The sequence below is a fragment of the Amblyraja radiata genome, chromosome 21 (genome assembly GCF_010909765.2).
Source record: "Amblyraja radiata isolate CabotCenter1 chromosome 21, sAmbRad1.1.pri, whole genome shotgun sequence".
NCBI classification, from domain to species: Eukaryota; Metazoa; Chordata; class Chondrichthyes; order Rajiformes; family Rajidae; genus Amblyraja; species Amblyraja radiata.
In genome coordinates this window covers 33,229,612-33,252,310 of record NC_045976.1, presented here as the reverse complement: position 1 = coordinate 33,252,310, position 22,699 = coordinate 33,229,612, and the positions used below count along the sequence as shown (strand labels likewise).

Genomic DNA, 22,699 nt, shown 5'->3' with positions numbered 1-22,699 from the left:
CACAGTTCTGGAAAAAGGTCTTGTGGACAGATGAGACGAAGATGAACTTATATCAGAGTGATGGCAACAGCAAAGTATTTTAAGTCAAAGTCAAAGTCAAAGTATCCTTTATTGTCATTCAGACCTTTCGGTCTGTACGAAATTTCGTTGCCTTGCAGTCATACATATAATAAAAATAACAAAACACACAATAAACACAAATTTAACATCCACCGCAGTGAGTTCACCAGCCACCTCCTCACTGTGATGGAAGGCAAAAGTCTTAGTCTTTGTGTCTTCCCTCCTTGCTCTCCCTCTGCGCTGAGGCGATCCAGGCTTCGGATGTTGTGACCCCACCGGGTGATGGTAAGCAAGTGTCCGCGAACGGGCCGGTTCAAACTCCGCGGCCCGGGGTGGTCGAAGCTGCCGAAGCTGCCACCCTCCAGTCCAGCGGATGAAGTTGTTGTTGCGGGAGCTCCGGAAAAACAGGTCACCAACCTGTGACCTGCGAGCTCCCGACGATGTCGTCCACTGGCCCGCGGCCGAACCTCTGAAGTCGGGTCACCGCCGAAAGCCGGAACGCCGCCTCAGCCCCGAATCAGGCCGCCACCGCCGCAGCCCCGAGTCGGCCGAGTTGGTAAGTCCTGGCTCTGCCTCCGGAGCCTCGAGGTTGGTCCCAGTTGGAGGAGAGAAGGAACTGCCCAAGATCCAAAGCATACCACCTCATCTGTGAAACATGGTGGTGGGGGTGTTATGGCCTGGGCATGTATGGCTGTTGAAGGTACTGGCTCACTAATCTTCATTGATGATACAACTGCTGATGGTAGTAGCATAATGAATTCTGAAGTGTACAGACACATCCTATCTGCTCAAGTTCAAACAAATGTCTCAAAACTCATTGGCCAGCAATTCATTCCACAGCAAGACAATGATCCCAAACATACTGCTAAAGCAACAAAGGAGTTTATCAAAGCTAAAAAAGGTCAATTCTTGAGTGGCCAAGTCAATCACCCAATCTGAGTCCAATTGAGCATGCCTTTTATATGCTGAAGAGAAAATTGAAGGGGACTCGCCCCAAAAACAAGCATAAGCTAAAGATGGCTGCAATACAGTCCTGGCAGAGCATCACCAGAGAAGACACCCAGCAACTGGTGATGTCCATGAATCGCAGACTTCAAGCAGTCATTGCATGCAAAGGATATGCAATAAATATTGAACATGACTACTTTCATTTACATGAAATTGCTGTGTCCCAAACATTATGGTGCCCTGAAATGGGGGGACTATGTATAAACACAGCTGTAATTTCAACATGGTGAAACCAAAATGTATAAAAATTGCCTTTAATAACATCTGACATTGTGCACTTTAACCACGTGTGGTTTTTGTTATTACAAATCTCAAATTGTGGAGTACAGAGGCCAATAAATAAATGATGGGTCGTTGTTCCAAACATTATGGAGGGCATTGTACAAGGGACAGTTGGGCAGAGTCGATAGCGAGACGAAGACCTTAGATGATCAGTTATAAACGTAACAATTAAGGTGAGCAGTGAGAAGTTTGTAAGGTTTGAGACAGACGGAAAGATAACAGTAAAGGGTGAAGTGAACTATGATTTTGCTGTGTGTCTAAGGATTTTTGGAAAGGGCAGCTTGGAAAGTCAATCTATATTCTGAAAAAAATCCTTTGTTTCTGTAATTTAGAAGTTTCAGATCAATTGAAAAATGGCAAGGACAAGTACATCCACATCGGAACAAATTAGCAATAGTGAATTCGAAGAGATTTAATCAGCATCTTCACAAGATGCTGATTGAACCTTCTGATTAGATCATTAACGCTTGGCATCATTGCTGTATCATTTGGGAGGAATGAATGCTGCTTCTCAAATAGTGCCCTGACATTAAAAATCCAACTGGACTGTGTTTTTAGGCAACAAGATAGCTCCCAAATTGCTGGGACTATGGGATTACCCTGTTGAATGGAAAGTATTAAGGATCAATTACAAGGGATACTGCATGTGATCTGGAGTTTGCTGAATTTGGGAAATCATTATATAATGTTAACCTCAGATGAAGTGGGTTTGGAGAGAATCCAAGCAGCAGGAGTTTGAACCAATGTGTGCAGTGGCAAATGGAATATAATGCATTGGGAGCCGTAAGAAACTTTATTTTTGCATGGATGAGTTGGACAGGATGGCTCTTTTCATTTATCTTTTGCTCTTATGAGCATTCCTGGTATTGCATTTGGTTTGGTTCAGCCCACCAAGTCCGCGCCGACCATCACTCACCCATTCACACTAGTTCTATATTATCCACTTTCTCCACTCCCTACACACTAGGGGCAATATACAGAGGCTAATTAATCTGCAAACCCACGTGTCTTTTGGATGTAGAAGGAAACTGGAGTACATAGAGGAAAACCACGTGGTCAAAGGGCGAATGTGTGAGCTGTGCACAGACACTACCCAAGGTCAGGATCGAACCTGGGTCACTGGTGCTGTGAGGCAACAGCTCCACCAGTTGCTCCACTGTGCCACACATTTATACTCATATCAGGTGCTACAATCACACAAGTCAAACATTTAAGATAAAGCCTCTTCAATTTTAAGTTTTACACTGAAATAAATCCATTTGGGGTTAGAAAACATCTGAGTAACCTGACTTAAATTTTCAAATTGTTTGTTACAGGGGATAAAAGTACTTTTGAATATAAGCCAAGGAGTCAACAAATAAAACAGACCAAAGTACAATTTTCACATTAAAAACTCACCATACTCTCAGAGATATCACAGGCAAGCAATCAGAAGAACACAGCAGGAAGAAAACATAAGAGATGGGCAGGCAGCAAGGTAGACGAGAAGAAATGCCGAAGAGTGGGAGAGTACTGGAATTATTGAGTGCAGAGTTGGCATAAGTGGAAGAAGCCAAGGTTGTTCGTGAAAGGGAGAATCAAATTGTTTATCTCACTACACATTGTCATCAGCTAAAACATCAGCACTAAACATTGCTGTAATAAGGCAATGACAGTTCAACTAAGATGTAAAAATATAACGTACACAAAATGAATTTGTACATTTAAACCATGGTCACATTAAAAGATCTGCAGTTGCACTTTGGTCCATGAGTGACAATCATATTTATATAATGAACAGACAGATTGAGCCCATGCAACACTAAGCCAGAGTCAAGGTCTGATTGAACTCTAGCTAGTGTCACTTGTTGGCAACATACATGATGCAAACACGTTTACCTTCCACTACAATTCCATGGACCCTTTCACAAAAGTCACATACTTCTCAACCACACATAAGCTTGGCAGGTTTAGCAAATGGCAATACATTCACCTCTCTCATTATTCAAAAGCCAGGAATGGTAGATGTGAACCAGGAGTCAGGAGAATATTAATTTCCCTGGATCATCCAAGGGCAACAGGGAGAACTATAGCACCTTTCTCAGTATTGTGGTTGGGGGGGCGGGTGGGTGGGGGGGAGGGGAGGGGGGAAATAAAGTCTCAAATCACATTATGTTCAAACCAGACACACTGTAGTGCTATACAGATTTAAACGTTAGTTCAGACATTCCATTAAAAGTATCCCAGCAGTTTATGGAAATACCACAAAGCAGTGGAGCTAGGGTGTCAGAACACTGCTGGTCAGGAGCAGGGACCAAGGCACATTATACAATTATCCAGGCATTCAAAAGCATACTTCCACAAAACCTCTTATGGTTCATTTTAACTTTACCATTTGGGATTTACTATTTTCTCCCTGCTTCGAAGGACTGTTGACAATGATAAATTAAAGAGACCAAGTTTCAATTCCCAGTACATCCGTCCTGCTCCAATCCTCGATCCAATGGATGAAGGTTGGAGGGGTGCAGGCAACCTATGACAATTAGCAAGCTCCAGAGATGAACATACGTGCATAACACATGTGTCAAGCTGCCTCAAGCACATTGTTATCCTCCCACCAGATAGACTTCAGTCTTCAGCAACATTCAGCAGAAACCAATAGCTTCTTCACCACAGTTGATATTTCTCACAAACACCCAGAGGGTCTCGATACAATGTCGATGGCCTGCATGTAGCTGAAGAGTCATGTTACTGAGGGGGTCCTGCAATCAAGGTACTTAAAGGGTATCTTATTCAAGTCTCATTCTGGATCTATCCCATGTTCAATCCGTGGCTTCTTGTCTTTCACTCTAGTCCTGAAACCATTTGCTTTTCTTCACAGAGCAGGAGGCTGGGGATGCCCCCAAGAGCTTCTTCTTGTACTGCTCAACCAGCGAATTAAATCTCATCTCTTCCTTGTCTTGTTTATTTTTCTTGGCCTTTCCAACCTTCAAAAGATTTTAAAGAAAATTTAACAAAATGACAAGCACACTGAAACGATTTGTAAGTAACCATGCTGATTCCTAGATTGGCTCTCAACCAAGGCCTCTGAAAGGCTTCACCCTTCCTGGGCCAGCACAGGGAAGCAGTTAGTGCTGACGAGGGAGCAGAATTTGCTGGTTTAACGATTATTCTCTTCATCCCCGTAAAAATTGTCAATCTTCCAAGTGTTACCGCAACCCCTTGGTTCCCCTCTCGAAGTCCTAGACTCAGGTCAGAGTAGGATGAAGCAAATGGAAACCCCACCATCTGACCCTTCCAATCTCAATAATATCATCAAAATAGGCCTTCTGTACATGCGAGTGCTCGCAGAACATCTTGTGAGCTGCTTGAGTTGAGCCAGATGCCAGAATGTGCAGAAAAAGAACAATCTTCAGCAAAAGTAAGAGGAGGAAGCATGCCCAGCAGAAGTCATTTGAGGAAGATGGGGTTTAGGAAGCAAGTCAATTTAACCTCACACTCAAACTCAGGGCATGGATAGGTATATGGGACTGGGATCTTATAGCTAATACAGAAATGTAGCTGGGACTGGCAGCTCAATATTCTGGGGTACAAATGCAAATGTTACTGGATTTGGAAATTGTGAGTTATGAGGAGAGGATAGATACTTTTTTTCCCTCCCTGGACCCTACAGAGGTATAGAAAATGATAGGAAAAGATGAGGTGAATAACAGCATTTTCCCCAGGGCAGGGGAGTAAAATAAAACAGGGCGTAGGTTTAAGATGAGATGGCAGACCTGATGGGTAACTTTTTCCACACAAAGAGTGATGCATACATGGAACAAGCTGCCAGGGAAAGTGGTAGAGGTGGGTACAATTATGTCATTTAAACAAAAACCTGGACAGATACATGGATAGGAAAGGTATAGAGGGCTATGGCCAGGCTAGCTTAAACAACCTAAGCCAGCATGTACGAGTTGGGGTGAAGGCCAGTTTCTGTGCTGATAGCTCCATGACTTTACAACCTATCTACCAGTAAGATATTAAAGGACTAACTGCAGAGTAAACTCAATGATCAGGCACCTTAACCTGGTTTTCAAAAGGGAACTGCAGATGCTGGAATATCGAAGGTACACAAAATTGCTGGGGAAACTCAGCGGGTGCAGCAGCATCTATGGAGCGAAGGAAATAGGCGACGTTTCGGGCCGAAACCCTTCTTCAGACCCCGAAGTCTGAAGAAGGGTTTCGGCCCGAAACGTCGCCTATTTCCTTCGCTCCATAGATGCTGCTGCACCCGCTGAGTTTCCCCAGCAATTTTGTGTACCTTAACCTGGTTAACCTGTTGCCCTTGCATGTTATCTGTCCATTACCCTACCTAAAGGCCCCTCATAAGAACCCTCAACATCGCCATCCTCCCCATCCACCTCCACTACAGCACCTCACCTTTTTGGTAACTGATGCCAGCTTCACTGTTGCGCCCGACTCGCTGCACTTTTCCACCTTCTTGGGCATGTTTGTGGCAGCTTTCCTTTGATCTCGCTTGCTGGAATGAAAAGTATTCAAGCCTTCATGTTAATTACCAACCACAGCATTCTGTGAAATTGGGGAAGGTCCAATGATACAGTTAATGCAAGCTTCACTTCTTCTCAAGAAAGACCATTTACACCGGAACCAAAGTTCTTCGCCCTATGCTGAGAGGGTCGTGGAGAGAGCAGTGAAGTATCGTTCAAAGATACAATACCACCCCTACAATTTTCCCGAATTGTGGTGAAGACCCCAAACAGGGAACAGGTGTGCTGTAAGTCTGGCCCTGGCTAAGGAGGTCAGCTAACTTGGCACAAAGTTCACTAGAGCTTAGCCCCGCCTGTTTTATGAGAGAGACTTGAGCTGAGAACTACTCGATACTTCTACCCACCTCGCCCAGGTCATACCACTGGTGATGTCCTGTTATTCAGTTCAACAAAGCACCTTATCCCCCATCCTCCCCGAACCTCCTCTATACAACCTTAGCGCTTGGGACGTGAGTAAATATGGTGGGTTCGGTGTTTAACTTTGGGGAAGTTAGCTTTTCTTTTAAAGGGGAGCAGCTTTTGCACATATTTATAAGTATTATTGTGCAAGGTGTGTACTACATAAAGCAGACAAATATTTTAAATCCAGTTTGGGCATGCTGCCCCACTTTTGTCCTTTGTACGTGCATGATGAAGTAACCAAAAGCCCCTTCTTCCCAGCCAACACCTCCCATCACACCCAGGCTATGGGAGGCATTGAAACTTACAAAACATCTTTGCATAGGGAGCCATAGGTCACAGGTTTTAAATAATTGGAAAGGAACGAGGGAGAAGCATTTTGTTTCCTACATGAGAACATTAAGGTCTGCAATACATTACTTCAGATGATGATAGAGGAACATTCTGAAGGAATTTTCATAAAATAATTATATTTAAACAATTGGACAACTTTCAATCTACAAGCACAGATTCAGTGTGCTTCTCCTGTGCTGTGAGATTCTGTGGTACATTTCCTAGGATAATAATAATAATAATAAATTTTATTTTCGGGCGCCTTTCAAAGTCTCAAGGACACCTTACAGAAATTAACAGAGGAGAAAAAACATATAGTCGGAATAAAATAAATAATAAGGACATCACCAGTACACAAATTAAAAACAGAAATCGCTCCAAAGACAAAAAATCAAAAAACACAATGTGAAGAGAGAGCAGCGGCAGCTAAAACGCGGCAGCGTACACTCTCCCTTCCGACAGCCATCTTGGACACAGACTAACATATTAACTTACGCACAAAAAAAATCATCCCCCCACAATGGTTACCACTGTGGGGGAAGGCACAATGTCCAGTCCCCATCCCCAGTTCACCCAAAGTCAGGCCTATTGAGGCCATACCGTATTTTGGGACCTCGATGTGATGGCAAAGGCAACACCTTCTTCCGCTTCTTGCCATTGGCCAGTTCCACTTCCTCTACCTCAGGCTTGGTGCAAAATCCGGACCATACTTTCTTGCTTTGTGAGCTGTCTGAGGAATTATGCTGCAATTGGTCACGTAGAGATTTACTGGGTTTTCTGGATTCTGTCGGAACCCCTGTTTTAAGTTGCTGTGCCTTCTGTGGAAAAAGAAAACACATTCAGCAATTACAAAAATCCCGTGAACCGCTAAATTATTTATTTTAAAGATCCAAATTTCAGTCAATAAAATTAATCATGATTTGAGCTATCCCCTGTGTTTATCTTCCTTTCGCAGTTCCTGTTTTCCGCAGGGGCCAATTGAAGTACAGCAGTGTAACAGCACACTCCTGTGGTTGGAAGTGGTGAGAGCAGCATCTCCAGTTATAAAAGGAACTCTTGTCAAATTAACCAGTGCTAGGCGCCTACGGGTTAAACAAATATCTCGTATTTATATATAATTTTATCAATTCCTCAGAATATCTTGACACACTTCACATCCCAAAACAGACCAACCTATCACTTAACCCACAGAATCAGTTGTTTTACAGATAGATAGTTGTTTGCTTTGATGGTGTCACATTTTGAGGGTGACTCCATCTCTCTGGGTAATCAGGTGGCTAATATGGGACCTCCAAACACTGTCACAGAAGGACAAGAGGCTTGACCAAAAGAACACAGGAGAGAAAACTCTAATAAGGGTGGCACAGTGGTGCAGCTGCTGCCTCACAGCACCAGACATCCGGATTCAATGCTGTCTGTGTGGAGTTTACACGTCCTCCCTGTGACGCTTTGATGTCGTCCATCTGCCCCGGTTTCCTCCCACATATGAAAAACGTTCAGGTTTGTAGGTTAATTGCCCTAAGTGTGCAAGGAGTGGATAAAGTGGAATAACATAGAGCTAGTGTGAACAGGTGATCAATGGATAGTGTGGACAGCATTCTGATAAACCTTCTCTGTCCCCTCTCCAAAGCCTCCACATCTTTCCTGTAATGGGGCAAACAGAACTGTACACAGTACTTCAAATACAGCCTACCCAAGGTCTTACAAAGCTGCATCATGACAATAATATTCAATGCCCCGACCAATGAAGGCAAGCATACCATATGCCTTCTTTACCACTCTATTTATTGTATTGCCACTTTGATGGAGCTGTGAACATGGAACCAAGATTTCTCTGTACATTAATGCTGTTCAGGGTCTTGCCATTAACTTCATATTTCCCTTTAACACTCAACCTTCCAAAGCGCAACACCTCACATTTTCCTGTATTAAATTCCATCTGCCATTTCTCCGCCCATTACTATAGCTGATCTATATCCCACTGTATACTTTGACATATCAAAAAGAATCCATTGAAACCCAAATGGAACATCAGATGTAAACCCTACTGGTGCCGCATAACTCAGCTAAATCATGTCCTAGATCGGAGTCCTTACCAGATTGTTTTGTGCTCGCATCTCTTTGATCTTCAGTTTCCTCCGATCCTCCAGTGAAAATTCCACAATTGGTCTCTGTTTCAGAGGAAGAACGGAAAGCAGAGAGAATCATATTACAGATTCGAAAGAGACACAGCATTAAAGCACCGCACACTGTGCTCCAGCTTTTGCATTGGGTCAATGAAGTATCTCATGTCAGTTAATGGAGGCAGGGTCCTCTTTAACCCTTAAGATATCCCTCTTCCACAGTGCACAAGATGCTCTATGTAACCAGCAAAGAACAGGCATAGAAGGAATGCTATCTAAACTATGAAATGTATTTTAGCCTTTAATTTAAAGTGTAAGATTTAGTATCCGTTTCCCCTCTTATTCAGATTAGTTCTGACAGTGAAACAGGATGGGACCTCTGCCCCTGTATTGGGTACATATATGATCTTACAGCTCTGAAAAATGGTAATTCAATACATCATACCCCCACCAGCTCTTCAAATGATATTCAATCTAGATTCTCCCCAGTTTTCTTAGCTCCTTCTCTTACAAATGCGTCCTGTTAACTATTTTGAAACTAAGAGCAGTAACATTCAAACACTTTCCCAGGAAAGAACTGCTTCTCTTACTTGATCATTTAAGAAAACATTTCCCATAATGGGGATGAGTGTTGATGTCAATTTGGGGACACTGCGTGGAAACATTCCCAGTCTCCCCACTAATTGCTATGGGGAATAGGTGAAATATTGGAGAATGCAGTGGACTAACTATTGGAGAAAAAGCTATATTTATTTAATGTAAGCTTGATAGAAACTGGGATTTTGGCCAAAAACAATCTTGTCCAAAACTATTTCACTATTAGTAGAGACTTGCATCCTGCCCTTCTCTGTTGTATCTAAACACATGACCAGGGGGTGGACGGCTTCTGCCTAGTCCGAAGTGCAGAAAGCCTTCAGGTTCTATGTCCCAACTGCAGCCCTGAACCAAAGCCTGGAGCTTGGACAAAACGTAAAGGAAAGAACTGCAGATGCTGGTTTAAATCGAAGGTAGACACAAAATGCTGGAGTAACTCAGCGGGACAGGCAGCATCTCTGGAGAGAAGGAATGGGCGACGTTTCAGGTCAAGACCCTTCTTCAGACTTCAGCCTGACCCGAAACGTCTCCCATTCCTTCTCTCCAGAGATGCTGCCTGTCCCGTTGAGTTACTCCAGCTATTTGTGCCTACCCTGGAGCCAATGAAAGCCAATGCCACCGCAAACATTTCAGCAATCCCAATCGGAACAGTCCCACCAAATTTGGCTTCACTCACTTTCTCTGGACCGAAGGGTTCTGGGTTGTTGTTCAGGTGGCGCAGAGTGGCCAGGGAGTGGCTGTGCTCCGTAAAATCTACAAATCCGTAGCCCAGAGACCGTCCATCCTTTTTAGTTTTTGCTGTCTGTAGGTCCCGCATTATCCGACACTAGTGGAAAATGGAGAAAACATGTGAAACAAGGGCATTATATGCTAAAGGTCTTATATTAAATGACAGTTGTCACCCTAAACTTCACAAATAAAGCAATCAACATTTGATTCAAAAACTAAATTGACATTGTTCCTTTCATGATTTTCTTACTACTATTCACACACAGGATGTCATCCTCACAGGCAATACCACACCTAGTGTCCATTCCTAGTTGTCAACTGAAATGTGATTACGAACCACAAAGTATTGAAGTGGCCAGTAATTCGACTTAGCTGCCACATTGAACAAAAGCCCAGGTCAGCCAAGTTTCTCATCACTGGTGATCCGCATAATGTATTGACAGCAGTGCCATTGCGTGCCCAGTAGAGAAATCGATTCTCCCTCCTGCTGGTGATGGTCATTGTGTCACATTTGCCCAACACAAATGTATCTGCCACCAAACAGCCCAAACCATGATACTGCCTAATTACTGCATGAAACATTAACTATTTCATTTGAGACAAGAGGCTCAAAAAATGAGCTGCTGAAGGAACTCAGCAAGTCGGGCAGGATCGGTGGAGAGAAATGGACCTTTCAGCCCAGATGAAGAGTCTTGACCCGATATATCTACAGTCCCTCCACAGATGCTGGCTGACCTGCTGAATTCCTCCAGCAGCTCATTTTTAACTATTTGAGATAAGTATTAACTCTGGTGAGAAGATATTTGCAACACTTGTCTTCATCAATATAGGTACTGGGTACAGGAGTTGGGACATCATGTTACAGCTGTACTAGACATTGGTGAGGCCACATTTGGATTACTGTGTGCAGTTCTGGTCACCCAGCCATAGGAAAGATGCCATTAAGCTAGAAATGATACAGCAAATATTAACCAGGACCATATCAAGATTTGAAGACTTGAGTTAAAATGGATAGACTGGAATGTTTTTTTCCCAGGGTTGTAGAAGGCTGAGGAATTACCTTATTAAGGCATTCAACATCATGAGGGACATACATAAGGTAAATGGTCAGTCTCCTTCGCAAGGCACAGGAATCCAGTACTAGAGGTCGAATGTTTAAGGAGCGAGGGGAATGATTGAAAGATGACTCGTGGGGCAACTTCTTCACACACAGGAAGACATTAAGGAAGAATGGTCATTTTAACACCCATAAGTTAATTTTTGTTCCTGCAAGCAGGGGTATTAAAGAGGTTGTGACATTTGAAAATCTTGCAGGAAAAACAACATTATTGCAAGTTTGAAGCTCTTCAGCTCCTAACCCCCCTTTTCCCCCATTGGCACAGTTGTTTTAAGATGCAATCTTCTATAATGGGAGATTTCATAAGATCGCAACTACCCAGTTAGAGCAGGACTGCCTGTATTTCCAAACAACTTGTCAGGTTTTGAAATAAAAGCATTTCAAAAACAAAGTACTTTATCAACTGTATTTAAAATGATTCAAATATTCAACCTGACTGCTGCCCTGGGCTCATTCTCTCAAGCATTACTACTGCAAACTACAGGAGGTGGATTAACAGTCAGGTCATATGATCATAGGTGATAGGAGCAGAATTAGGCCATTCAGCCCATCAAATCTACTCCACCATTCAACCATGGCTGATCTATCTCCCCCTCCTAATGCCATTCTCCTGCCTTCTCCCCAATAACTTCTGGCACCTGTACTAATCAAGAAAAGTCAGGTATCCCTTTGTTTTCTTTCCTCTTCCATAAATGTGTCTGTGCATTCCTCCCCCCAATATCACTACAATGTCATTGTCACTAGCTCTTACCTCCTTTATCCGAGCTTCCTTTGTACCAGCGGCTTGTAAACAAAGTTTCCGAAGCTGTTGATCGGTCACTGACTTTGGAACATTGTGGACACACAGCCTTGTTGGCGAGACAAAAATATTCACATCCTTCAACTTGTGCCGCTTAAGCTCCTCAAACTAAACACAAAACAAGTGTGGGGTCAGTCTTGCAATAAATTTGTACCTGTTTCACTGGACAAAGATGGTTATTCGTGGAGGACATCAAGGCGGAATGGTCAGGAAAGAACTGCAGGACTGAGGGGTACTGGAGCCACAACACGTACCTTACATTGCTCCCACCTGAATTAGCTGATGTCTCCCTCCCTCATGCACTCCCAGCCTGCTATGCACACTCTCAGCATGAAACCAGTAAACACAGACTTGGTTGTTCAATTTGTATCTTCTAAATATACCCACTAGCAATGCTCTACCCATTGAGAAGATGGTCCCCAATATATTGGGACACTTGACATTCTGTAAATATCTTTCCCAGCTAAGAATCCTGCTTGAAAGCATTCTCTCAACCTCCAGAAACAAGTGGATGAGAATAGGGTACAGTAATTGTATTTGTAACGAGGGATGATCAAATAGCTCACCCGCATCCTCTTGGTCATGTCTGAAGTACTCATACCCTCAGCAGATTTCATTCCAGCTCGAATTACTGGAAAAAAAGAAAACATTACTTTTTTTCTCCTACCAGTATCAGGAGATTTTTGCTCTGAATGGACAAAATTATTTTTCACCTTTTTAAACATTACAATGTCAAAATATATTCTGCAAAAAACTAAGATTCGTTTGAACAGTCACCGTTGCTATTTGAGAAATTTAGTAGTCCATTTGCACCCACCAAAGTTTCCCAAACATCAACATGACAAAAGCTAGATATCCAATGATACCTGTTTAATAAATAAATATTGGTCTGGACAATTGCACCTCTTTATCCATCATAGCATGGATCAGAGGGGCTCTCAGTTCTCCGGCGATGGTTTAGAGCCCCCACAACCTTGTATTTCAGAGGCGAGAATGATGCTCATTGAAATATGGCCGACATCTGATGATCTGAGTATAGAAGTTGAGAGGTCATGTTGCAATTGTATAAGACGTTGGTGAGGCCGCATTTAGAGTATTGTGTTCCGTTCTGGGCACCGTGTTATAAGAAAGATGTTGTCAAGCTGGAAAGGGTACAGATAAGATTTATGATGATGTTGCCAGGGTTAGAGGGTCTGAGCTATAAGGAGAGGCTGTGTAGGCTGGGACTCTATTCCTTGGAGCATAGGAGGATGAGGGGTGATCTTATTGAGGTATATAAAATCATGAGAGGAATAGATCGGATAGATGCACATAGTCAGGTGGCGCGACCGATGTTGCAGCGGCCTCTGCAGTCCGTCTGTCTTTTTAAAAAAAAATTTGTCCCGTTGAGTGTATAGTTTGTAGTGGTTTTTTATTGTTTTTAACTGTGTGGGGGGTGGGGAGTGGGGGAACCTTTTAAATCTCTTCCCTGCACCGGAGACCCGACTTTTTCCCGTCGTGTCTCCGTTGTCGTTGGAGCCTAGCACCGTGGAGCGGCCTCCAACCGGAACGACCTGGGGGCTCCAGTCACGGAGCCTGCGGACTCAACATCGTGGAGCTGGCCGGCTTTGGAGCGTGGATAGCCGTGGTGGCGCGCTGCTGCGGCCTGACTCCGGAGCTTCGGCCGCAAGCCCGGTGGCCGCTGACATCGGGAGCTCGCGGTCCCTGGTGAGAGACCGCTTTATGGAGCTTCCGCAACGGCATCTTCTCCTGCCCGAATTGCGGGATTGAAGGCGACCCGGAGCAGGGCCTTACATCGCCCTGCGCGGCTTTAACGGCCACGGGACATGCTAGCGCCCGCCGGGGGTTCCAACATCAAGACCTGGGCAGAGCCTTACATCGCCTGGCGCGGCCTTAATGGCCGCGGGACTTACCATTGCCCGCCGGGGGCTTTGACATCTGGAGAAGAAGTGGAGAGCAGGGGAGAGACAAGACTTTGCCTTCCATCACAGTGAGGTGGAGATTCACTGTGATGGATGTTTGTGTAAATTGTGTTAATTGTGTGTCTTGGTTCTTTTCTTGTTGTATGACTGCAGAAACCAAATTTCGTTTAAACTTCATTTGAAGTTCAAATGACAATAAACGGTATTGTATTGTAGAGTCTCTTGCCCGGAGTAGGTGAATCGAGGACCAGAGGTCATTGGTTTAAAGCGAAGGGGAAAAGAGTTCATACGAATCTGAGGGGTAACAACGGCTGGTGGATGTATGGAACAAGCTGCCAGAGGAGGTAGTTGAGGCAGGGACTATCTGAATATTTATGAAACAGTTAGACAGGTACATGGATAGGACAGAATTGGAGGGATATGGACTAAACGCGGGCAGGTGGGACTAGTGCAGCTGGGACATATTGGCCGGTGTGGACAAGAAGGGCCTGTTTCCACGCTGTATCACTCTATGACTCCATCACACCTTAGCTACAGTAGATCTTTTAGGGATTATGCAGTGAAACCCTGCTGATCAACTGCTACTCAGGATACTTACAGCCCTCTCGTGCCAGGTACATGTTGCGTGTTCCAGTTGGCTTGTCCGACTTTGTTTGCCGCAGTTTCTTAGCCTCATCACGACTGACTGCAATGGTCACGTTGAGCTTCCTCCCATCCAGCTTGAGACCTCCAGTCTGAAAACCAAAAATATCCAGTTTACGTCAGATGCCCATGAACATACTCAAAGAAAGGTAAAAGTGGCCTGGGTCACACATCAGTAAACAACCAACGTAATTCCCAAGAATCCCATGAGCTAGTTAAAGAAATAAGCAAAGCAAGGGTTCTGAGCAGGGACAGGAGAATGGTAACAAGCCTACAAAGCAATCCTGTATTAGCAGGATAAAGTTGTTCTTCCACCAATGAAGAATGGATGGCCACATAACAGCTGAAATTGTGCCTCAGGTGGTGTGAGACAAGGTCATCAAATTACAGATGATGATTTTGACCCCGTTTCATTGAAGTACAACATTAGTAGAACAAGAGTACTGTAATAGATGACCATGACTCTGAAGGAGGTAGGACTGAGATGGAGTTAGTGCAGGAAGTATTTTGGAGTTGAGGAGATGATGAGTTACAGGCTACTAGTAGTATATTATTTCCATACTGGGGGAAAAAGTGGTAATCAACATGTCATACTCCACAGTCATATACCTTAAACCACTTTATTGGTGCCATGGTTAAGATGTGGGATTGTAACCTAGAGGCCCGGGCTAACAATCCATAGTGCCCACTTCAAATCCCACTATGGAAATTGAGGTTAATAAACTGAATTAAAACCAAAACTCATGATGATCACAAAACCTTAAAAACTCATCTAATTCATCAAAGTCTTTCAGAGAAGGAAATATGCCATGTTTGCAAACTGGCCCATATGCTATTCCAGACACACAGCAATATGGACAATACAAAATAATATTATTTGAAATGGCATAACCACTTTATTCAGGCATAATGAAGGGGAGCCAATGAATGTTGACCTTGCCTATGACGCTCTTGACTAAAAAACTAAGGAAAAAAACCTTGTGCACAATGTCCCACAAGTACATCCCCCACTCAGCAGCCCTGTCCTTTCAGCATAGAATCATCATGTTTGAGTGAAATGTGCTTGTCGCTCCCTTATCAATGGACTTTCTTCCTCCTGGCCTATGGAAACTGAAGCATTACTGCAGCTTACTGTGCAGCATATCACCAATGAATGAAAACAAATCCCATTAATTCAATGTGTGGGATCAAATGACTATGGATTCTTGTTTTAAAGACTATTAAAGGATAGAGGAAGGGAAGAATAAGAGAGGTATAGCGATCCTCAAGCTCCCAGGAAGAAGAGTATTGGAGATGGCATGATGATGGTTACCAGGCAAGCGTTTTGGAGAGAGCCACACCAGTTCAGGTAACACACCAGTTCCTCACCTCACACTGGTTGTCTGCTGCTTCCACACACTTCTGTGCTGATTCTTTTGCCACAAACTGGGCAAATGCACAACCTGCAACAAGTGGAAATCAAGTGCTTGTAAGAAAGAAAAGACAAAACAAGCTAAATAAACTTTGCTCTTCCATATTTCTTTACAGAGGTGGCCACTTCAGTCCATCGACTTAATACCAACTCCCGAGCCCTTCCACTCTGTTTTTAGGTTTCTCATCGGTTTCTATATTCCATATTCTTTTCTTTGTCAGTTTTTTGCTGGTCTAAAATGCTCTCGTTTCAACTCTCTGTGACCACGTGGGTTTACTCGGGTGCTCTGGTTTCCTCCCACATTCCAGTCATGTGGGTTTGTAGGTTAATTGACCTCTGTAAATTGCCCCTAGTGTGTCGGTAGTAAATGAGAAACTGGGATAACATAGATCTTGTGTGAACGAGTGATTGTTAGTCAACAAGAACTCGGTGAGCGGAATGACTTCCATGCTGTAACTCTAAATTAAACTTAACTAAATTACTATTCCTCACCCTCAGCACTTCTTAGACCTTTCCGCTCTCCACCTATGTTAAATAAAGTCCTCCCAGATTATGACAGGAATCCAGTCCGGAGAACTGTCCATAACCCCAAACAAGTTCACGAATGCAAATGCAGCCGCCCAGCAATATATTTAAATAAAACATAAGCCATCTGAAGGCACTATGTTCAGATATTTAACCAGATATTGCCACAAACACGGCAGAAGATGCCAGCAGACCCGCTGCAGCAAGCAAAGCCATTCCGCCACTCTCCTAAAAGCTCGTATGTATGGGCTGTACATATCAGGCATTCATAACCTGGGGAGGACCTGTACAATGGATTGTGCATTTGTCATTAATATCAGCAATTGAGCACTGATTTATTTTATTGCCAAGCAGCGTTCTATGTCTCTTGCCTCACCCTTGGAGTGCTCTGTGTCATGATGCATGACAATACGAACATATTTCAGATCTCCAAACTGCTCCAATAGCTCTCCCAGTGAATCTTCCTCGCTGTCAAAAGACAGATTCCTGCAGGAAAAATAGAAAAGTGGTAAACTATGATATAAATCAAGAGAAACCAGCTGAAACCAAAAGGTTACACTCATCAAACAGCACAGAATGAATTAAAACCAGAGGGTGATCCATGTTAAGAACATAGCTGGACACAAAATGATCTATCAGTGATGATTTTTGGACCACTGTTAGGGAAAAAGAAGTCCAAAGCCCCTGACTTTGACTGATCACCCATGCCTCAGTTTTTATATATATATTCCTCCAAACTTTTCCAGAGGTTTGGGTGCACAAATATTACTGATCTGGAGGGCAACGGTAAATGTACAAATCCTCTTTTAAAGTCACCAGATTCTTTTCTCTATGAGCTGTGTTGAGTGTTTCACCACTAGTTTTGCTGCATTGAAGACTACAATTCAAAGGCATCAAATTATTTTTGGATTTCTCGTCCACTCTTCCATGATAGGCTTCTATTCCTACCTGATGAAGATCGTCCGTCCTTCATGGACATCCACTGAAAGACTGGCCTTGCTCAACTTCTTTTTCTTCACAGGCTTTTCATCTGAAGGAAAAAGACAGAAATATAAAAACAACCCACCTCTTAAGAGGATAGTGTCAGGGTGCGGGGATCGCTGGTCGACGCAGACTCGGTGGGCCGAAGGGCCTGTTTTGGTGCTGTATCTCTAAACTAAAGAGTGCAAATTCTACACAAAGTTCTTCCCCTCCATCATTGGCCAAGGTCCCAAATTTCACCAATTTTCAAATATATCTTAAAGAGATAACGTACCATCTTCCTCCTCCAAGTCGCTATCCTCTGAGTTTTCATCAATGGACACATCATCATCATCATCATCATCATTGTCATCGTCATCATCTTTAGTCTCAGCTTCTGAACTTCCCATTTCGTCATCTGATGCCGTGACTTCTTCTTCCTCTTCCTCTTCCTCCACCACTGATCTGAAACACATTGTATTCTGATCATGGACAAATTGGGCCAAATTACCTTTTCCTGTGACATAGTTGCAATATAATCCATAATGCAGAACATTTGATGAGCCCAAGTCTTCATCAGATTGATGTATCAACCTCGGTTTAGTTGTCATTTTAAGGTTGAGCTGCACGTGGAATTCTGAGCGCAATAACATCACAACGTTTCGTGGAGCTGGCAGATTTCCCCAAGACAGAGACTGGAGATGGGAATTTACGAAAGTTGTTCAGGATTAGAAAAGGTTTTGAAAGAAGCGACAGAGTTAAAGTAGATGAATGAGGTGAGTTAGCTAAAAAATTACATACATCTAATGACGTATTATAAGTAATCCATTCCACCTTTTTTGTTTTTTTGATATTTGTAACTCTTTATTCTCTCTTTTTCTCTTTTTCTATATATAAAAAAAACCACTAGAAGTAGAAGTAATCGACAATTGAAAATTTTAATAATGTATGACTGATGTATATGAAAAGTTTTTTTACTATAATATGAACTATACTTTATAATATGTCTACTTCTAATAAAAATATTATTTTTTTTTAAATGTGTACTAATGATATAAGGAGGACAGGAACTGAGATCTTTTTAGGTCAGAGTTGAACAAGTAGGATTTCAAAAGTAGTAATCTCTGGATTACTCCCACTGCTACACAGGTAAAAACCGAAAAGCAGATTGGTATGCAGTTAGAAACAAGAAGGGGGGCTTTCTTGGGGCCTTGGGAACAGTGGGAAGCCAGGACAGGTCATTCATCAGATGGCCAGCTCTTCAGTAGGACTGAGATCAATGTCATACTTTTGAATAGCTTAATCAGTTTTCTCCACACTAAGGAAATCAAACCTCGCCTGTCCAGTCTATCCCTTAGCTCAAATATTCCATCCCATGCAACAGCCTGATCAATCCTCTCTGCACTCTTTTCTATAAGGTCATAAGGAATAGGAGTAGAATTAGGCCATTTGGCCCATTAGGTCTACTCCACCATTCAATCATGGCTGATCTATCTCTCCAACAACATTCTCCTGCCTTCTCCCCATAACCTCTGACACCTGTACTAATCAAGAATCTATCTATCTCTGTCTTAAAATTATCCACTGACTTGGCCTCCACAGCATTCCATGGTAAAGAATTCCACCACCCTCTGACAGATTCACCACCCTCTGACTAAAGAATGTCCTTTAATTCCGAAGCTATGACCTCTAGTCCTAGACTCTCCCACTGGTGGAAACATCCTCTCCACATCCACTCTATCCAAGCCTTTCACTATTCTGTATGTTTCAATGAGGTCCCCCCCTCTTCTTCTAAACTCCAGCGAGTACAGGCCAAGTGCCGACAAATCCGCATCATAGGTTAACGTACTAATTCCTGGGATCATTCTTGTAAACCTCCTCTGGATCCTCTCCAGAGCCAGCACACCCTTCATCAGATATGGTGCCCAAAATTGCTCCCAATATTCCAAATGCAGCTTTACCAGTGCCTTATAGAGCCTCAACATTACATCCCTGTTTTTGTATACAAGCCCTCTGTCTAGTATAATCAATTCAATTTCTAGAATTCCAGGATCCCAACCGGACAGTAGAATGGATACAAGAATCAGCTTCCACTGCATCTGGCTGTGGAGGAAATGAAAATGGGGAAAGTGGGATCACGTAGAATTAGTGTGAACGGATGATCAATGTTCGGCATGGACTCGTTGGGCCGAAGGGGCTGTTACCATTTTGTGTCTCTATGCTCCAAACAATCATGGCTCTTGCTTCTGACCATTTCTTGCTGTACTGTGTAAACTGTGTATTATGAACACAATGAAACTGTTCAGTCCCTTCAGCTCACATTTCAGTGACACCAATCACGGGACAGTTTTTTTCTACAGAGAAGGCAGCTGTTTGGTCCAGGAACAATGGATAGGAAAACAGTGTTTGGGACAATTAGTATTTATGCTCATTTACCTTTTCTTGGGAGCTGTTTTACAAGGCACCTTGGGTTTCTGGTCTTTTGTAGGTTCAGTATTTTTGTAGTTACTCGAACTCTCACCATCCTCTTCTTCATTCTCTTCATCATTAACTACATCCAAATGCGTTTCCTTGTTCCCAGCTCCTGTCAATAATAATCATGTATTGCATTGAGAATTCCAAATGGCACTAAAAGAGAAAATTATTTCCTGACTAGCAACACTCACACCCGGTTCAGAAAAGCCTAGTTTAAAACAGCTCATGTGGATACAAGGATGCAGATGCTGGTTTACAAAATGAGAATGGGGTTGATTGGGTCTGGCAGTGGGATGAGAAGGGGCGGTGCGTACAGGAGGATGGAGTTTGTAGATGCTGGAGTTACACCGGCACTTTGTCTTTTTTTTTTTTTTTAAACAGCTCAGTTGTTTTCAAATATCTGCAGGCTCTAGTCCTTCCAATTTCCATCACTTATCAATTCTACAACCCTTGTAGATCACTACTTTCCTTCAGTTTTGGCCTCTTGGACATTGAAATTAAATCACCTCACATCTGAAAACCCTCTCGACATATTCCTCTTTGTCATTCATTAAATTTCTAAAATCTCTAAAACCTACCAATTTTTCTGTCCTTTTTAGACTTATTGGAATGTATACTCTTATTAGAATTGAAGCATTCACTGGAATTATGTTGAGGATGCTACATAAATGCAATTAATGTTGTAGTAAAGAAAGATGAGCAACAAACTGCAGGAAAAGCTGCTGAGTGGGAAAACACTGGAAAATGTCCCCGAACTCTTTACTCCCCACAACTTTAATTTATTCATAAGCTGTAAGAGGTTGTTGTATTAGTATTACCTGCATTAGCAGCATCCACCTTTGCTCTGTATTTGTCCTTTGCCACTGCCCAGTCCACTGCCATCGGACGCCCTGGATGAACAACACAAGATCAGACACAATCCATTCCACATGCCATTGCTGCCACCCACCACTTCTCCGTCTGCCCCAGAGTTGCCCATTCTCACTAGATCCCACTACTTCCGTCATCTCGTCGTTCCACCAATGACCTTATCCTCCTGTATGCACCCCACCCTTCTTATCTCATTGCCAACTCCCAATTCTCATTATTTTCTCCTTCACCCCTCCCAATCAGCCTTCCTGTCTTTCCTCCCAACTTTCCCCTTCTCATCTCAGCAACCCCTCCTCCACTGCCACCCACCTGCTGATATCCTTCCCCTTTCCCCACCCTCTGTAAATCATGTCTCGCCTCACCCACTCTGCCTCTGTCCTGTCCCTCCACCTCAACCAATCCCACATCCACCTTTACCCCCAAAAATCACAGGAGTCCCAAATCAGTGATATTGTGCCCTTCAACCTGCTATCCCTCAACCCAGCTTCCCCATTTCACCGTACTTGTCAAAATTCTCTCATTACCCTTCATTTCCTTCAGGTTCATTCCTTTCAAGGCTTTCCCAGCTTCCAGAACATTCTTGAACTGAACAAATGCAAACCCTCGCATCTTCCCATCTGAGAGAGAGAGTGAAAATATCCAAAACATTCAGTAACCTGGAGCATGATTTGCAAAAAAACATTTCATGAATCATTTTACTGACTATTTTCTGCACAGCGGATTTAAAATGTTTGCTGCTGTGTATCCCATTTTTTCTACTTGTCCTATCCTCATCAATATAAGCCCGCTTTAATCTGTTATTGAATTTTTTCTTTTAAAGCTGACACAAAATAAAAACAAATAATGCTGGAAACAAGCATGATGCACATTTCGGGCCCAAGGTGTAGCATTTGATTACCTTGTGGAAACCATGTATTTTAAAGCCACAAAGTCCAGTTCCTATCAAATAAACCGTGAGCAAGGGTTAAGGATCAATGTGAACGAGTTAATACAGTCAAATCTATTAGAGTTCAGAAAATGGAGTAATTGTAATTGTTCTTCTTACTAATTTAAGATGGAAACTTACTATAAGAACGTAAGGTCTGGTGAAGAACAAAAGAATGACTGTGCCAAGTTTGTATAATACTGCTGACTTTGCAGATATTATGTAGTACACAAAATGGAGTAAAAGTTGTCGTTTTATTATAGAAATTAAGATGGAAGCTTGCAGTAATAACATGTGTTTGTCCAAGGCCATGAAGAAGGACGACGAGACAAGATTGAAAAATATAGCTGACATTGCAAAGATAAGCAATAACTTGTTATTGGAGGAATCTGATGTGGACCCAGCTTTTCTTGTATTCTGAAAGGCTGTAGTATCTTTCAGTCATGTCATATTCGGACTTGGTAGGGGTGTTTTATTGATAAGGGATGAGTACAACTGTACTAACCTTTCTTTGCTCGGAGAGTGGAAGCATGTTGAGCAAAAGAGTATAGCTGTATACTATTTGCACTGGTCCCCGCCACTCCCGTCTGACGATCGATTAAAGCTTGACTTGGTTTACCTTTAACCGTTTGTGTATGTTGTTGTCTGTTTTAAGAAGCAAACTTTTACAAATGATTAGAAATATTAGCTCTGTTTCTCTTTTTGCTGCATGATTTACTAGTTCCAAGCATTTTCTGTTACTGGCCCTTGAGCAGTTGAACACTGCTCAATTAATCAATAAACTACCTACTGGGAGAGTACCTGGCAAAAACCAAAAAACTGATCCTTTGATTTCACTGAGAACCCCACCTGGTTTTCCTTTACCTGCCTATGTGCCAGCTACCCAAATCCCCATAGCCAATCCTGCCTAACAGTTGATCACAAAAGCACTATGGGAATTAACAGAACCTCTGTAACATCTAACCTCAGTAATCCCACTTTAAAAATACCAAGTCA

The 22,699-nt window shown here is 42.9% G+C and overlaps 1 protein-coding gene across 1 annotated transcript in view; it reads right to left on the bottom strand.

The window, feature by feature from the left end:
• Positions 1-2,559: 2,559 nt before the first annotated feature.
• rbm28 (RNA binding motif protein 28) overlaps positions 2,560-22,699 on the bottom strand; it is a 31,221-nt gene continuing 11,081 nt past the window's right edge. The window contains exons 5-19 of the mRNA XM_033040014.1: positions 21,303-21,395; positions 20,727-20,798; positions 19,870-20,017; positions 17,729-17,898; positions 17,422-17,503; positions 16,850-16,959; positions 15,906-15,979; positions 14,494-14,629; positions 12,540-12,604; positions 11,926-12,081; positions 10,005-10,154; positions 8,708-8,782; positions 7,212-7,429; positions 5,752-5,851; positions 2,560-4,316 (exon numbers count right to left, since the gene is read on the bottom strand). Of these exons, the coding sequence (XP_032895905.1) occupies positions 4,179-4,316; positions 5,752-5,851; positions 7,212-7,429; positions 8,708-8,782; positions 10,005-10,154; positions 11,926-12,081; positions 12,540-12,604; positions 14,494-14,629; positions 15,906-15,979; positions 16,850-16,959; positions 17,422-17,503; positions 17,729-17,898; positions 19,870-20,017; positions 20,727-20,798; positions 21,303-21,395 (1,787 nt within the window). The 3' untranslated portion in view covers positions 2,560-4,178. The remainder of the gene's footprint in view (positions 4,317-5,751; positions 5,852-7,211; positions 7,430-8,707; positions 8,783-10,004; positions 10,155-11,925; positions 12,082-12,539; positions 12,605-14,493; positions 14,630-15,905; positions 15,980-16,849; positions 16,960-17,421; positions 17,504-17,728; positions 17,899-19,869; positions 20,018-20,726; positions 20,799-21,302; positions 21,396-22,699) is intronic.